Source organism: Colletotrichum orchidophilum (genome assembly GCF_001831195.1).
Source record: "Colletotrichum orchidophilum strain IMI 309357 chromosome Unknown Scaffold_90.1, whole genome shotgun sequence".
Classification (NCBI taxonomy): Eukaryota; Fungi; Ascomycota; class Sordariomycetes; order Glomerellales; family Glomerellaceae; genus Colletotrichum; species Colletotrichum orchidophilum.
The window spans coordinates 63,471-80,492 of NW_019173046.1; the positions used below are offsets into that span (position 1 = coordinate 63,471).

Genomic DNA, 17,022 nt, shown 5'->3' on the forward strand with positions numbered 1-17,022 from the left:
CTCAGAGTTTCCAGGGTTCAATATGGAAGAACCCGCGGGTAGTACACCCTATTTCCAATTGAGTTCCCCAAGGATACGGGACAATGCCCCGTGCTTCAAATCGTCGGAAGGAAAGTGCTTGAACTGGGATCCCGGCGAACCTCACGGTCGCCCTACGAATCACCACCACGCGCCCACTATCCGCTTCGATGAGCAGACACATTGTTCTACTCCCGCCGTCTTCGTAGATTGTGAGGTCTGTTAAGACGCAGTAGTCACGTAGTGTTTCCTATGACCCGACGAACGAGTGATTGGGGATTGGCGGCCAATTCGCCGACCTCATTAGAAACGAGTGTTTGAGTTCGAAGCACAACACTTCGGACTTTCCAGGAAACTTCGAGGGAATTGTAACCATGATCTTACCCACCACCTTCCCAAATCTTTGTGGATGGAGTTAGAGGAGGGTGAGATACCCTGTACGACGATCAGCATGTTCTGCATTCCTCCAACAAACATCGGATATAAGACTTACACGAAAAGTTGGAGGGATGTTGGTGGCGATCTTAAGCCGGCGAATGAATGTTCAAACGAGGCTGGGGGTACGACATGTCGCAGATAGCTCGCAGTAGAAGAGTTGGGGGCGAAAAGACCTTGACGACAAGAAGATGACGAGCTCTCGACTTGTGAATTCACGCAGGCAATAACCGGACCTAGCTCCGAAGGAAAAAAACCGAGCCTTCTCCAACTCCGAGCGTTCTGTTCAATATTATGTACACATAAGCAACGGTTTTATTGACAGCACTGAGTATTTAAGCGGGATTTAAATATCAGTTTGTAAACAATCTTTGGGAAATACGGTAACGAGCAATGTCTCCAATGCCAGAAACGATTGAACGAATGAGAAGAGAGTTCATTTCCGCCGGGCATGTGAAAGGGGGGCCTAAGTCGTGCAGAAACAAAAAGCGTGCGTGCATCCATGGGGTGAGTAGAGTTTGACGCTGGTGATTGTGCTCCGAATCTGGGCCCTGCCACAGGCCCCTCGGGTGCGGCCAATGCTTCAGCAACCATTTCCAGGCCTCTGTGAACCTTATGATGTGACCGGCCTCAAGGGAGGTAGTGAAAGTATACATGTATGAACCCATGACAATACTTACCTACCTTAGATACGGTGGATAGAAATCCTCAGTAAGAGGTCTCTGTGGAAAAAGTTAAGCAGCCGGCACGAACGAAGGCTACTAGTTAGACAAATGTGTGACTTGCACAGACCACAACCACTTGAATTCTGTGGTATCAAAATCATTCCTTCTACTGAAAAAAGCGATCGATGTCCTCGCTGTGCCAAAGAAGTTTTCGGAACATACCCAAGACGCCTGCGATGAGGTACTCAGGGCATATCTCATTCCTTTATTCCATCCCTGAACCGCCCCTGCGCGATCGCCCAAGTAGACAACCATCTGCTTTCCTCTACCTTATCCCAGACGCCATTCCCTGAAATTCGACTTGCCCCTCATTAGAATTTCGCCTCTAAACCACAAGGTTCCCCGTCCGTGACTATACCATCGAGCTTTGAGCGGCGATGTCATCAAGACCAGAATAGCTTTTCTCTGACTCTGAACCCATCGAGGGTAGATTGTGTGCGGGGTCCACATCAAACATCTCCCAGTCGAGGTGTGTTTCCCCATTAGCTCCATTCGGGCATGGCTGACTATTCATCAGCATACCTCCAGTAAGAGCCGGAGCTGCCCCCGCCATACTCGATTGTACCAAGTTTTGAGCCGCGCCGAAAATATAGTCTTCAATAGACGAGCACCCACAACCACCGTGTTGTAAGACCATGGTTTTCAACATGAGGATCTCACCGCGGAGCAACGCCGCTTCATCGTTTAGGTTTTTGTTGATGTTCTCGGCCATCGCTTCCTGAGTTTGCAGCTCCTCGACCCCCTTCTGCTTCTTCTTCCGGCACTTGTAAGCCGCCTCCCGATTTCGCGCGCGGATCTTGTTCTTCTTAGCTTCCGCGCCGCCCCGGCTGTCCACAGCGTCGTTGGCACCGCTCTTCGACGTGTCCGAGATTCGTCGGGTAGTGCCTTTCTCCCGTGACCCTGCCACCGTCGTCGATACACCTGCATCTCGTCCGCTGTCCTCGGAAAGCCTGGGCCGACCTCTGCGTCGTTTCGGTGATTCTATCGTCTCGATTGGAGTGGGAATTTTCGTTTCGCTTGCGGAATTGAGGATCAAAGGATCGGTCGGTGGCATTTTCGGTGATTTACTGCTGTTATGCGGCGATATGATGGGGCTGATTGGTGAAGAAAGTGTTTCAGCCCGATGACTGGCAGAAGAATCTCGCCATGGTTGAGGGCCTTCCGTTGAGGCCGAAGACTGGCGATCTGCCTCAAAAGGAGGGTCCACGGTCAAAGTCGAAGGTATGTCCAAAGCCGCTTGTACAGCCTTGTTGCCAGATGCTTGTTGTGAGTGTTGCTGTGGTTGGGAAGCACACAACGTGGGTTGTGGTTGATATTGCTCCACGTTGGCAGTAGTCTGGTCTGCATGTAGAGGTTAAGATACAGTCTGACGTATGCTTGATGGATAACCCACTTTGTTGAAGCACGCTCACACTACTGCTGGGAAATTCCATCATCTTTGAGCCCTCTTCTGGCCGGAAAGCGACGATGACAGGGGAGGACAGTGAATGGTCAAGGTTGTTTTGGCTGGCTAGGCTAGCCTAGTATTCACAGAAAAGCTTCAGCAAGCAATGGTGATATCACGAAGGTAATCCTGGGTGGTATAAATGGAACGTATGGATTCGAGGGAAAACGAGCGTGAGAAAGAATATCTGGCGTAGAATGACAGCATGGAGCAAAATGGAATTGGCTGCAGACGAGGGAATACGCACGCACACCGCATCAAGGGGTTCGCGAAGAGGCCATACGATCCTTTTTAAGGACTACAGCACAATCCGCAAAAGACCACGCGGGGGCAAAGAGTCTGTGGCCCTGCCCCTGGGCCCGATTGGGACAAGCACCTCATGGCACACCGGCAGCAAGGCAAGACATGGCAGGCCAGGCAGGCCAAGAAAAGGGATTCTGTGCGCTGGAACCAGTACCAACTACAAGATCGGCGTGCGGCATGTCGGCGAAGCAGCACTCCTTGAGAAGCTCGTGGACTAATTAGCGGGGTGGCTTCGGCCAAGCTCAACAGGGTCAAGGAGGGGCCGTTGTTATCACATCACAGCTGCCGAGGTGCGGGATGTAAAAGTGTTTGCCACTATGATAATAGCGTCTGATGCTTAGGTAGTGCGTGAATCCGCGTCCCTCCCGGCTTTTGCTCGGCTACATGAAGATGCTGCCAACATACCGTAATGGGTAGCGGCTTCGACGAACCCTGAGTGTTGATCAGGGACGACAGGGTAGGATGCTGGGGAGTTCGTAAGGAGTGTTCGCAATACCTCCAGTATTAGTCTGTACGATGACGAAACGTCACTGTCCTACGCGATGACAGCAACCTGCTTTCGTCTGAGTGGCAGGGGGTTCCGGAGCTTTCCTCCGGGCCTGGTGTGGTACGGTACATGGTTGAATCTCAGCCAACGGACTCTCGTCCGTGAACCAGTGAACCAATAGACGTTTCTGAATGGACAGATTTGATCAAAACCACGTCTGGCCGACCCTTGTAGTACCCTTGGCTAGTTGGGCCCTCTAAACCCACTGACTACACTACGGTGGAATTACACTACATGCTGTTCATGCTCACTCAATCATTCCCGTGGCATACCCACTGTGCCACTTTGATCTACAATCCCGAGTGTCCGAGGGATGCAATTGGACAATTCCAAGAGAAAGCAATCATAAATGTGGCTTGCTTCGAGTGGCAAACTTGCAAGGAAGCGACGCATCTGCCTCGAAGCCCCGACGGGACGCGACTACGAGCCACAGTTTCGACCCCGCGAGGTCGGGAGCAGGACAAACAGGCTTTCATCTTACATGTGCCGTCGCAGCCACGAGCAGCTGAGCATCAAAATAACCCTTCGAATCTCTGGGCTGTTCGTGATTCCCCACCACCGCGTCATTAGTGGGCAGCTTCATTGGGAGACGGGGGCTCTTCTCCGCGGCCCCAATCACGACGATTCCTGGCTGAACTTGATTGCATCGTATCCATTGAAATCCTGGAGCCGCATCATCCTATCTTGGCCAATGTGTCTTTACCCGCAATGAACGGGCCTTCTGGTGTCCAACAAGCCCTGTAAACTCCGATGGAATTCCTGATTTCGATTTGGAAGAATCCCATTCTGCTTAGCGATCAAATTTCTGGACCACTGGCCAACTAAGTTAGCGTATGGAAGATCGTCTTCGGAGCACAAGCTCCACGGACGCTGAAAAGTCTGTTCTTGAAGCTTGCCCCCTCCCCAATGCTTCCCACCCGTGCCACTACCCATGCTGCCACTGAGGGATGTGAGGAGCAGTTGAACCTCTCAGGTGCGGGCAGCGAACTGTCACATATTGACATTGATGACATTTCCTCGTCTTACTTGCACAGCAACTGATTGGTTTCGTGTGTTCGCCATTCGCCGAGAATTCGCCGAAAATGTCTAGTGCGCAGTCACAAGGGAACAAACTAGAGCCGAATGAGACTCGAACCACAGCTGCTCTTCTCCGACCGAGCCGGACGGCCTAGCCCGTACAAGTCTCGCCCGTATATCAGACCAGCCCTAGAAGTGAGGGGTTCGTAGATGTTTCTTACTGATCATGCGGTGTCGTCTAAACTTTAACCACATGAAAAGGTCGTCCTTAACGATTCGCAGCTGCAGTGCATAGGCCATTCGCTTAACCAGCACCATGCTATAGTTAAGCCGACACCCAAGTGTCGGACCGCGTTCTGCTTGGGCCATTCTAGCACTCGAGCAACGCTCTTCTCGTTCAAAACCAAGTCCCCATCATGTAGTTGAGAAGCCACCACCCAAAAGGAGGGGAAACGAAGTGCCTCGGCCTGATGACAAAGTCTCTCACCCAACCCATTCAGTCCCCTGACTTCTGCTGCGCTTTTCGCGAACGCTTCAAAGCGCTGGGTCAATCTACATCCGATCACAAGCCTCAACTCATTATGAGCACGATCGCGATGCCAGAGTCTAAGCTTCGCCGGACACTTTCCATATTCCCTCAGGCGGACTAACTATAGCACACTTCCTCAGCGAAGTTGCGTCAGATGAACCGCCGACTCACTCGGATTCCTAGCCTCGTTCATTAGCGATACGATGGAGACGAAAAACCTCGTGGGATAGTACAACGGCCCAATCTAGGTCCCATTTGCAAACGGCTTCTGTACATGTATTATCCCCAAGCTCAGCTGATGTCGTTGTTTTCGCTTTTCTCGCCAAAAGGAGGATAGATACAAGTACCGATAATGCGCTGTTGATTTCGTGTTGCTTTCATCGATATCAGACATCCAAGACTCGGTGATGTCAGGTTGACAGGTCGAACAGCCATCACAAGTGACACTAGGGAACTGCAACTTAAATTCATCATGCCATGGCCAGCTATATAAGACACGCTGATACTAAGCGATGCTTTTGACCTGGCCATAATGCTCAAACCTACTCAGCGATCGCTCAGGCCAGATGTCCGGTTACAGCTGGCTTCCTCAGCGACTCGGGGCCTTGACAAGGTCCTGGTTGTGAATTGCAAGTAAAATGAAGTAATTGTACGTAGAATTATGGGAAATGAACACATCATCACGTCTCCTCAAGTCTTGAACATGTCGTAGATCGACAAATGGTTGCTTTGGTCGACATTAGAGTCACGTTGCGCAGCTGCAATCGCTGCTTGGGGAGCAGATCACTACATGTAGCCATGGCACAGGCCGATTCGATTACTAGTTTTCCAGAGGAAATGCGTCCCTCATTTCATCCATGTAGGTTGAAACATGCATCACAGTGATAAGAGAATGCACCTGTAATATAGAACATAATTAAAAAGGGCTCACGATCCTCAGCTTCATCACTGAGGGTTCTGCTGTCAGAGAGAACAGTATCTCGTAGTCAAAGCATGCATTCAGTGGCCTTGAGACGAGCTTGAGCGTCAAATATGTGTCCGCTGTCTTTTGTTCACATATTATGGTTAACGGTACAGCCTTCGCCAACGCTGACCATGACACCTTCAAGTCGAACCCTCTTCTTAACTAACATGTACGTTCAGCCTTAGATAACCCGTTTTGAAGACATTCTGTGGATCAAATTTCTTTTTGATCTCCCTGAGCCTTGATAGAGTCTCCTCGCCGTAAGTGGCCACCCAGTCCATGTCTTTCTCGGGGCCCAGGTTGCGATTCCCGTATGGAAGCTTGCCGCCTTGCTCCGAGAGGGCATCCACCAAATCATCCGCCCATTTTTTGTACTCTTCATATTCCACTGCCTGTGAAGTAGTGTCTATGACAGCACCTAAAGGAGTCGCTATACGATGCCTCTTACGCAGAGGATAGCAAGCTGCTGGATTCGCCTCGATCGCTCGACCGTGAGCGGCATGAATAACTGTAGCAGAAGTTGCCCCTGGCGGCGAGTTATTGCCAAACGCACTGGCTATTCCCGGGGTGAAGCATTCAAACATCCTAAGCCGAGGATACCAGCGGACATTGGTTGGCGAGGGCATGGCGTTGAAGAACGTGAAGTCGTCGACTGCAGGTCTAGCAAGTTCTTGCCTTTTGAACAGTGAGAGTTTGGTGTGCATACCTTCTGCCACTGTGTTGAGAACTGGCGTGCCGAGCGCCTTCATCGTTTCGAAGAACGCCCAACCCTCTTCCAGATCATCGTTTGCTGACGTCCAGGCAAACAGCCAGGCAAATACGGGACCAACGCCGGGGAGAGCCATGTGGGTAGCTTCGCCAGTGAAGTTGATCGGCAGATCCTTCTCAAATTCGCCGAATTTCTTCAACACTTCGCCGATCTGGTCATTGGGGAACCCGAGAAAACCCGCCAAGAATCCCGTTTGTGGGTATACCTTGAGTTATATCTCAACTACGACTCCAAAGTTGCCATTTCCAGCGCCGCAAAGAGCCCAGAGCAGATCGGGATGGTCTTTCGTGTCGACAATGCTGCCATTTGCGAGAACCACACGCGCACCGAGAATTTGGTCCGCACCTAGCCCGTGGTAGGCATTCATGTAGCCGTACCCTCCGCCCATAGCCCAGCCAGCGATGCTGACAGTCGGACACAAGCCGTGGGGGGTGAGGAGCTTGTGCTGCTGCAAAAAGCGCGAGAGCTTGATGCCCATGATGCCGCCGCCAACGCGGACGGACTGTCTGTCTTCGGCGATGAAAATGCTGTCGAGGCCTCTCAAGTCCACGATAACACCATCTTTGCCTTGAGCCTGCCCGAATATCAAGTCGTGCCCACCACTTCTGAGGCCAAATGGGATGTCTTGAGCTTTCAGCTCTTGGACGATGGCCACGACCTCGGCATCGGTTCTCGGGCGGACGATCGCCAAAGGCAGTTGGGTCATGTTCGCGTTGAAGAAAGTTCGAACATTCTCGTACTTTTCGGCCGAGATCGTGTATACCAACAGATTGGGGAAGTTTGTCACAAGGTTGTGTAAGAGGGGCGCATCCAAAGAGATCTGTTCCAGCGTCGATGCTGTGGGATGAGACCCCCGAAACTCTGGTGAAGCTTCAAGTGCTGCCATCGCGCTCGACTTCGGGTTGTGTATGGATTATGATTGACTTTCTGAAGCATGGGGTAAGAGTGGCAGGCGCTTATGTATGTCCCGCAACTGCCGTGCGCGGAAGGTAATCTGTTGGAACGACATGCGGCTCTCATGCAAGAATCTGAATAAAGACTGGTAATTGGACAAGGAGCTGAGAATATTGGGCACGATACTGTGAGTGAGGGGCCCATTAAGATGACGTGAGATGGAAGCAGGGCAGTGTGTGGCTTCTTGAAGAAAGTCTTCATGAGAGGACGCGTCTGAATTGGCTTCTGGCCACAACTCGATCGGAAATAAAAGGTACTAATCATAGAGCTATTGAAAGCTCATGTAGAATTCCCCCAAAGATCTTCCTAGATAAGAGCCTTTGCGATAGGTCGAAATATCGAGTTGCCAACCGAGATTGAGAGGGGTAACGCTGGCATTGGCATGAACGGCAAATGATTTCGCATGGATGGTGTAGCCTGGGCCTTGAGATGTGTTCGAAATAGATGATGGGTCTCTGCCTTGGTTGCACAAGTCGAAATGGTGAAGCCATCTCCTTGAATCATCGTGAGGATTTGGGCAGGGTAGATTGGCGTACAATAAATCCCCCCGACTCGTCTCTATCGGACTTGACAAGATCCTAATACCGAGACTATTCGATAAAAAGCAATTCGACTTGTGGATAAGTGGTAAAGACTTGCATCTCGATACATCATGCCTACCTTCAGTTGCTGTTTCTCGGTACTTTGGCAACGTAAAGCACCAGCTTTTCAAAAACCTTAATACCTGCCGAGTCATGAATGTTCTCAGTCCAGATAACTTCCTCGAGCTTCGCCTTGGCTTCGGGCCATGTAGGTCCCAGAGAGTCTCGCAGGTTGGCCAACTTTGGCAACAACCAGCTATCGTCTTCCTCTTCCAAAACGGATATAGCACCGACCACAAGAGTCCAGGCTAACAAAAGCCTGGTCGTACTGCATGTGGACGCTAGTACCTCGAAGTTTTGGCATGCTGACCTGAGATTGCTAGCCAGGGAGGTGAAGCTGATTTTGGCTCCCTGAACTTGGAGGAAGAGGGTGGTGATGTAGCTAATCATCCCAAGGCGGCCAAGGTCGGCCAGTGGATTCTGTGTCGTCGCCTCCAAATACAGGAGACGGTATTGGACACAAGTCATGAACTGTTGAAACAGGTTCGGATCAATCTTGCGATTGGTTTGGTATAGCGCGGTCGCCAGGCGGGAGAAGTCGTGGAGATCTTGAAAGACGTTGCCCAAGCGACTGTCAGACGCGTCCAAGAGAAGTAGTATGTGAGAAGAACCAGGACAGATCTCAGATCCAACAGGTAGTTTGCCAAGTATAGGAGAAAAAGCGGGCTCCCATGAGAAGCTGTTCTGGAAGTAAAGCGGTGTATCGCCGGTGCATAGACTCCAGCCAATATCCACTCTTGACCACGTCAGGTTTTGGATAGCAGGGTCCTGTAAGAGTAGCACTTACCGGCAAATCTTGACCTGTAACTGAAGGTTGTGAGAGAAACTCTCGATCCCGCCTCTAAGCTTCACTATCTGCCGCATACCTTTGATGTGTGCTGCAGCGCTGTCTCGCTGTCCGAAGATTTCGGCTACCATACACATGGAGACAATCGTGGCTATCGTGGAGTCGGCCAAGGCCATATTTTGATTGGCAATGTTTTTGTTCAATAGGTGTAAGGTCTTCCAAACATGGAAGTTGGTCTTCTTGCTTGCACTCTCTCCTTTGACAGAGTCATGCAACAGTCCGACGGTGAAGAGGATGGAATGCAGAAACGCCGCGTCCGTGAGCAGCCAGTAGAACCATGGAGTTTTGCTCTCATCGTACTGCAGACACCACTCTATAGGGTACATTGTTTCTTTGATAATGGCGTAAACTAAGGACTGGTTGAGCATGGAGAAAGATCCGAGGCATGGGCCCACTCACATTCGAACAGCATGCCTCGAGACGCCGCGTCAATGTCATCGGCAAATTGGAACATGTACAGGTCATTGGGTGTGCGGAATACATGCTCGACCCATGCTTCACTGTATAGCCTTGCCTTTCTCGGCTCCTTGATGATTGTAGAAAGTGACCTCGGCGCAAATTGTTCTGTTTCCTGGGGAGGATCTGGGCTACTTTGATTGACCCAGGTGGTCGGGCGCTTTGGGCCGCTGTGAGACGCGCGTGTATTCTTGCCTCGCATTACATGGCTACGTATGAGTTTCCGATCGTCTGACTTGGGCTTGCCAGACGTGTCCGTGATGACAAAGGCGAAGCCCTTGCTGGCTGCAACAGCGTGATTAGACGTGGGCGTCTTCATGGGTGAAAGTGGATGAGGCAGAGATCATACTAGGCCGCTTCTGTTTGACCATCTTCGAGTCACCAAAGCCCAGGTGTCCTATCGTATCCCTCGATGAATAATCTAGCTCAGAGCTTCCTCGTAATCGACAGCAACGTAATGGAGATGACGGGGCTAAGTGTATAACCGGAACTGGCTCTGAGATGCTCCGCGGAGTGAGGCTGAAGCCTGGAGACTGCCGGAGTGGAATGACTGTCTACCTAAAGGGGAAAATGATCCAGATAATGGGGGTAGGAAGCATTCGAAGGCAACCTACAAGGTGCGTAATACGGCCGGATTTACCCTACAGTCTTGTGTTATCCCGACTGATCTCCCCTCACTTCGAGATGCTAAGACGGACGGCGTGACGACATGTAGAGGCTTAGCTGCAGAGACACGGCGCATTCAGCGCTCCGCTTTCGCCTCTCGGGCTCCAAAGGTCTTTCGCCGAGAGCTGATTGTTGCCTTCTTCCGGTCTAGCGCCGATCCTTCCGGCCGCAGCCCCACCTATTGGCGGTCACCCGGGCACGTGATTTCCGGCGATTAAGTGGACCAAGGCACTGGCGGGGGATCCGAACACGCCGACCACACACCGGTTGGCTTCCGGTCTTGAGGAGAATCCGTTTCTCGCGTTGATTGATGTCCATATTAGGTAACCAGTCACTCTTCCTTTTCGAGACAACAATCAAACATGAGTTGATGGCTGACATTCTCGGGTTCTTGTCCAATTGGCAGTCGTTCACGATGCTTCAAGTTCAGCCACCGTAGCATTCGGCGCCGCTGCCCCACAACTTGCATCTCCAGGACTACACGATGCCTTCCATCTTGGCATTGAAGATGTTTCTACCTCAGAAGTCTTAATGGCTATATATTTTGCACGATTCCGGCAATGACTCTCCAACTTGCAGCTCCAACACAACTAAAGCAACACCAGCAACATCTAGTTCTTCCATCACCGCATTATCCATCATGGCGAGCTCACTAGAACTCCCTCCTCTTTCCATGGGACCAGGAAGACTTTTCCTCACTTCCCAGTTCTGTGCCACGGCCCGAACGCCGCCAAAGGACCTCTCCCTGTCCGGAAAGACGGCTATCGTTTCTGGTGCCAACATCGGCCTGGGCTTGACTTGCGCACGCCAACTGCTCGACCACGATCTCTCTCACCTTATCATGGCTGTCCGCTCTTCCGAAAGAGGAGAGGCTGCCGCGAAGACCCTGAGAGGAAGCCACCCCGACGCTACGATCGAGGTCTGGTCTCTGGACATGCTCTCATACAAGTCCATCCAGGACTTTGTCAATCGCTGTTCCACCTTGCCTCGGATTGACTTTGTTATCTTGAACGCCGGCATGGTACAAGAAGAATTCAAGCTATCACCAGCGGGTCATGAGCAAATATTCCAGGTGAACTACCTATCGACTGTTCTTCTCGCCATCCTTCTCTTGCCTGTCTTGAAATCAAAAAAGACTTCAGGGCAGACGAGCAGGTTGACCATCGTCAATTCGGGCACTGCCTTCATGGCCAAGTTTCCGGAGCAGGACAAACGTCCCTTAATAGCGGCATTTGACGATGAGAAGGCCTTCGATGCTACCGACAGATATTCCACGTCGAAGCTTTTGGGTCAGTTGTTCATCATCAAGCTCGCTGAACACGTCCAAAGACAAGATGTTGTTGTCAACCTCGTCGACCCGGGCTTCTGTAAAGGGTCAGGACTTCACCGCCACATCGGCGGTGGTATCAAGGCGGTCATGGAAGTGGGAAAGACTTTGACGGGGAGAAGTCTCGAACTTGGGGCGTCAACATACTTTGACGCGGCCGTAGTCAGAGGAGAAGAGACGCATGGCAGCTACCTGATGGACTGGAAGATCTTTCCGTAAGTGCTTTCTGCCCACCCACGCCCTTTCGTTGATGTCTGGACCTCGCTAACGCTAGCTGACAAAGCTTCGCCAACTTTGTCTACACACCACGGGGCAAGACGACTCGTGAGCAACTGTGGGAGGAGACTCTGCAGGAGTTGGACTTTGCCGGGGTGCGCTCGATCCTTCGCTCCATGCAGTCGGACTCGCGATAAGGAGCTCGCCTCCTTCAGGGCCCATTTGTCCCGCCAGACTGGAATTCGAGCCTTAGCTGGGGAACATGTTGTGTTGTATGCAGAAAACCTAATTCCTGATTGATGCAATAGTTCTCGATGCCGGTCTGCCTGCTTTCGTGCCGAGTATCCGATTGGGTATATTGTATAGGTTTCGCTTAGATATGCCGCATCATATTTGGATATTTCCAAAGGTACTACAGTCTAAATAGAGTAATGAGTCAGTGATTTTACGTTCGTCTTGACATATCATTCACAATAACGTCCATTTGTGAGAGTCAAGGTCCCAGAAGGTTTGTGACTCATCACCCAAGTGGTCACCGTCACGAGCTTGTGGCAAGCTGTGACCCGAATGGGGAAGATGGACATCGCCGTCTCTTTACCGAAAACTTGGAAGTAGAGGCAAATTTCGAGACGGGCTCAACCCATCAAATTCCCCTGCCCTTTGAATCGAATGAACCACCAGTCCCAGCGTAATCGGCAACAGACGCAGGAAGACGTGAGAAGTGTGCAGATGGAGGCGAGAGCTTTCCATAAGGCGCAAGATCATCGATATGCTGCGTTTCCATTGGCACTGTGGACACAATCTCACATTTTTTCCCGGTCCTCGAAAGTCTGGTCTCGGTATCAGCATCCTACAGCCAGGCCGCGGCGAATCCTCGCTTGATGCGGTAGCTTAAGTCAACGCGCCTCACCATTCATCAGTGGTGTGGCAAAGCACCTTCTTAGTTAAGATGGTACGCCTTATTATTATCTAAATCTAAGGAGGGGGAGGGTCAATTCCTCCACGGGGTAAGACGAGTTTGCCATACTCTGTACTCAAAACGACGATGGTCTGGCGAGAGCTAGCAAACGATCCTCGAGCCTTGGCGATCTGATCGTTTGCAAGGCTCGCGATAGGGTATCACCGGTTGAGTGATATCGCCGGGCTGTTGGATAAATTCAAACGAGGTTCTCTCTGGTCCTGAGAAGGAAGTCATATTGCAGCTGGGCGTCAGCGGCGTGTGGTACTGGCCTTTGAGTCCCTCATTGACTCGTAGCTAAGTGATGAAGCGGTACGACGACCACTTCCGGTTGTGCGCCCGCTGCCAAGGCGCTGTATGATTTGGAGAACGCATCCAACAGACTTTTGTTCAGGCCAAGAACAGCCTGAGCCGGGGGAGCGTTGCGGATGATCCTGGGACAAACGTCCCTGGTGGTTTTGCACTATGGGTGGCTCACGACTTCAGGCGCAAACGATAGGGGCGATTCTTCGGTCACCCAAGACTTTTCCAAGACGGCAGCATGCGCCCATTCGAAGCATTGGCATCGCCAAGATGAAGCCAAGATGCCGCGAACCGAGGTTTCTGCAGTGGTTTGCGCATCGTTCGTCTTGGAAGAAGCTTCGTTCGAGCCTCTGTTACACACGGGCCATAGCATATGTCGAGAACGGCTTCCAAACGAATACATGTAAAATCTCTAAACTTGTGAGGCCTCTTCATATACCGTCGGATCATGGTGGTAGAGAAAAAGCCTGTCTGCACGAGAGAGTAAAAGCAAGTCATTGGGTTGATTTGCGCCAAGAAGCCATCTCGAACGCACATCAAATACGGAAGCTTCTTGACAGTCGGTCAGTCTGAGCCTGACACATGACCGATGTCTTCGACTCTGAGGATGCGAGCAATTCGCGTAGTTCCAGACTTGCCCGCTTGCCAAAGCCTGCCGTATCTGCTGCCCGGCCGCCCGCCCGAGAGCCAGAAATGGAACCCAAAGACAAGCTCGCGATGGCCAGCGCGGAGTCGCGCCGCACAAACGTCCCTGATGTCCCTTGGCACGCTTGGCAAGACCCTTTGCTTCGAGCACACCATGATAAGGCATCACGCGCCTATTGCGATAACAGTGGAGGGGATTACACCACGCCGGGTTGGTCAGCACCCATGATGCAACGAAACGCGTGCGCACCCAATCGCAGCGTTGGTTACTGACCTGCCGAAAGAAGAGTCGTCCCGGTCGGGAATCGACTATTGCAACGACAAAAAGCAACGGGCGGAGAAGCTGCTGCGTGCGTGCGGGTTGGAATGGCGGGTGGCTCGTTCCTGCAAGCCAAGACTTCAATGCCACAGGGGGGGGAAACGCCGCGGCAGGCTGTAATTTCAAGGGCTTATCGTGGCAGTTTCGAAAGCATCGCGATCCCGGGGGAGTTTGGTAGGGCGGACTTACGATCTTGTCTTTCGTATCCGACGCAGGTCCAACCCCCCGTCTGGATTCGAGATATGAAGCGTGATGTTTGTGGCCGTCCCACCTCGAACGAGGTATCTCGAAAAGATGAGAGAGAGCAGAAGATCCATGAGAGCATCTCGACCGCAGAATCGACAGCAATCTAGCCCAAAGTGCCCCGAGCGGCTAGCCAATCCAACGGCAGAGTGCTGGCAGGGATGACGGTCCTGGTTTGAGCATGGATGGTGTCCGTTAAAAAGTTCCTCCACAAGCAGTGTTCCGCGTCCCCGCCCACCTGGGTGAACACAGATTAATCAACTTGCCACCTCGTGGCTGGTTGGATGATACGACTCCTCTTTGTCCACTGTTTTTGAATGGTCAATTCAGTTGCAAATGCCCCGACATCTGGCCGATAAGAGTTGTAGAAACGGAGCAGGGAGTTGGGTGAGAGGGAACAGGGGTGTCGGTCTTAACGGAGCAGGGCTACAGTTACAGGGACAACAATACCCTCAGTTCCTCAGTTCCTCACTCAACTCTGACGTTGAACAGACGTGAGGCTCTGGTAGCTACAACGCCTCTCTTGGGGTTGCATAGGTGGCGTGCAGTCGTTCGGATGGCGTTAAGCTTTCGGGCAAGATCTCTTGATTCTCTTATCCTTCTTAATGGCAGGTCTTGGACGTCTTGGAAGACTTGGGGGGATGTCGTGCAAGTCTTGGGCGGCGGGCTTGGAAAGCTTGGGGGTCTTGGGAGTCTTGGGAGAGGGCGTCACGTCCAGGATGCTTCGATCATGTCCTTCTTGAGCCATCAACGCGAACTGCCAAGCGACTCGAGTCGCCTCTGTAGTCTGCCGTCGACTAGGGCGTCTCACAGTGAAGGGAGAGTTGGAAAAAAAGAGAAAAAGGACCGAGGGCTAATTAGGCCCAGCCAGAGACGGAACTAACCGTTTTCCACCAACAAACATTACGTGCTCCTTCGGCGCCGTTTTGACGGTGCCTCCCGCACTCGCCTCGCTGCGGCAAACACCGCCGGAACATTGTAGGTAGTGTAAATGTAAATGTAACGTCGTGGGTCCAACTACTATTGTAGTATGTCGGAGTCTCTTGGTGCGTGGGCGAGGTGCTTTTGCATTGTGCCCACCAGCTGAACGAAGCGAAGCGGCACAGCAATGCAACCAGTGATAAGCTGTCAGAAAAGAAAACAGAGCCAACCTATCTGTAGAGGTAGGTCTCAATGGAGACATGATCGAGTGATGGATGCCCTCATCAGCATGCTGAGCTGATGGGACGCCAGGCCCCCGGTCCTCACGTCTTATCGTGGGCTCATTTCATCCATACACGCTTTCTTGGTTTTCCCGTAGCGGCTCCCTCCCACATGCCGGTCCCACCAAATATGCTTCTTGGCGGGAGCTGCTGGCATACAGTGACAGGGTAATACTCTCTCACACGCGACAGTGTGCGACCAATGCTGAGGGATCCCCAGATTGGTATACAGAGTTGGACACTCACCTTGCCACCAGCATCCCCCCTGCCACAGCTATATTGCCTGCTTAGAGCCTGAGATTGGATGTTGGGGGCAGCATGGATCGAAAGTCTCTGTGCCAACTCTAATCCTCAGAGACTCGATCGACAAAATGTGAGCGAGACACGGCCTGCTCCTCATTCTGCACGCGGGTGTATCGCGCCACGATGGAGCCATCGCGATTACGACCAGGGCGGAAGTGCAAAAGAACCAACGTCCAAGATTCCATTGGCAAGACTGGATCTTGCGAGGGCGGCAGCCGCAATCGCTGACGCTCAAAAAGTCCTTAGAAGTCCCCCCCGGCTACTGATGTCTTGGACCTGCCACACTGGACCAAGCCACTCGAGGGCCCGACTGCTTGGCGTCGCTGGCGGAAGCGCACTCGATATCCCGAATAGGAGTTTTCCTGCGTCTTGGCCGCCTGGTCTGGTTCGCGGAAAGTCCAACACCAGTAACAAATAGTGAGCCCGTTCTCTTCTCCGTAGAGGCAGCCAGGACCAGCCAGGATGCGCTCATCTCTAGCGTAGTACAGTCCCATCCGCGCTGTGGGTTCGTGGGTGCCGAATGCAACTGGACCCCAGTGGGTGGCCGGGAGGAGGATTGGGAGGAAGTGGGGTGTTCTTTTTGCCCAGCGGCCCAGGACTATGAGTCTGAAGAGACCCAGGGAGAAGAAGCAGAGACAAGACGGACTGAGCGGGCATGTGAGAGAGTCATCTCAGACCTAGAGTTCGTTTCCAAGGAGTCTGGGTACGTACTGGATCGGACGTTATGGCTCTCGTCCTGGTCTCTCTCTCTCTTTTTTGTCTTCTTCCCTTCATGGCATCGTCTTACAGCCTCTCATCCCATCCAACTCTTTGATTGCAGCCGCCCCCCGGCCGATTGCGCCCAATACGGATGTAGTGAGAATGCAGACCGATCCCTCCTACCGCGTCCCAGAACCTTTGATATCGGTCTTGTCGCAATGCAGAAGGTAGACCTCCCTGTCACCAGGGTTGCACTGGGGTCTCCAGACGCACAACCAGAGGGATGGTGACGGGCTGGAGTTCCAGCCCTGAACATGATCATCCCTGCCACCTCTACTCTGATTCCAGAAAGGGGAAGCTCTCTGGCTCGACTGGCCAGTGCCATCTCGGCCCCCCATTCAGGCGCAAGAGGATCTCTGCTGTATTCTCGGGATCGTCTCGTGGCGAAACTGGGACCACCGTCGTGTACGTTCGTTGCCAGGCCGTTGGGAA

General features: G+C 52.2%; 5 protein-coding genes across 5 annotated transcripts; 1 reads left to right on the forward strand and 4 right to left on the reverse strand.

The window, feature by feature from the left end:
* Positions 1-1,530: 1,530 nt before the first annotated feature.
* CORC01_09735 (bZIP transcription factor) lies at positions 1,531-2,232 on the reverse strand (the record flags this gene model as incomplete). The annotated part of the gene is made up of 1 exon (XM_022621364.1): positions 1,531-2,232. One exon carries the CDS (start codon positions 2,230-2,232, stop codon positions 1,531-1,533), a length of 702 nt encoding a protein of 233 aa, XP_022472103.1.
* Positions 2,233-6,140: 3,908 nt separating this feature from the next.
* Positions 6,141-7,637, reverse strand: CORC01_09736 (FAD/FMN-containing dehydrogenase; the record flags this gene model as incomplete). The annotated part of the gene is made up of 2 exons (XM_022621365.1): positions 6,141-6,902; positions 6,978-7,637. 2 exons carry the CDS (start codon positions 7,635-7,637, stop codon positions 6,141-6,143), a joined length of 1,422 nt encoding a protein of 473 aa, XP_022472104.1.
* A 730-nt stretch (positions 7,638-8,367) lies between these two features.
* Positions 8,368-9,968, reverse strand: CORC01_09737 (uncharacterized protein; the record flags this gene model as incomplete). Its single annotated transcript, XM_022621366.1, has 3 exons — positions 8,368-9,082; positions 9,134-9,542; positions 9,593-9,968. 3 exons carry the CDS (start codon positions 9,966-9,968, stop codon positions 8,368-8,370), a joined length of 1,500 nt encoding a protein of 499 aa, XP_022472105.1.
* Positions 9,969-10,955: 987 nt separating this feature from the next.
* CORC01_09738 (short-chain dehydrogenase) lies at positions 10,956-12,055 on the forward strand (the record flags this gene model as incomplete). Its single annotated transcript, XM_022621367.1, has 2 exons — positions 10,956-11,857; positions 11,926-12,055. The coding sequence occupies 2 exons, from the start codon at positions 10,956-10,958 to the stop codon at positions 12,053-12,055; spliced, it is 1,032 nt and encodes a 343-aa protein (XP_022472106.1).
* A 2,833-nt stretch (positions 12,056-14,888) lies between these two features.
* Positions 14,889-16,325, reverse strand: CORC01_09739 (uncharacterized protein; the record flags this gene model as incomplete). Its single annotated transcript, XM_022621368.1, has 3 exons — positions 14,889-15,083; positions 15,211-15,451; positions 16,117-16,325. The coding sequence occupies 3 exons, from the start codon at positions 16,323-16,325 to the stop codon at positions 14,889-14,891; spliced, it is 645 nt and encodes a 214-aa protein (XP_022472107.1).
* Between the last annotated feature and the right edge of the window lie 697 nt (positions 16,326-17,022).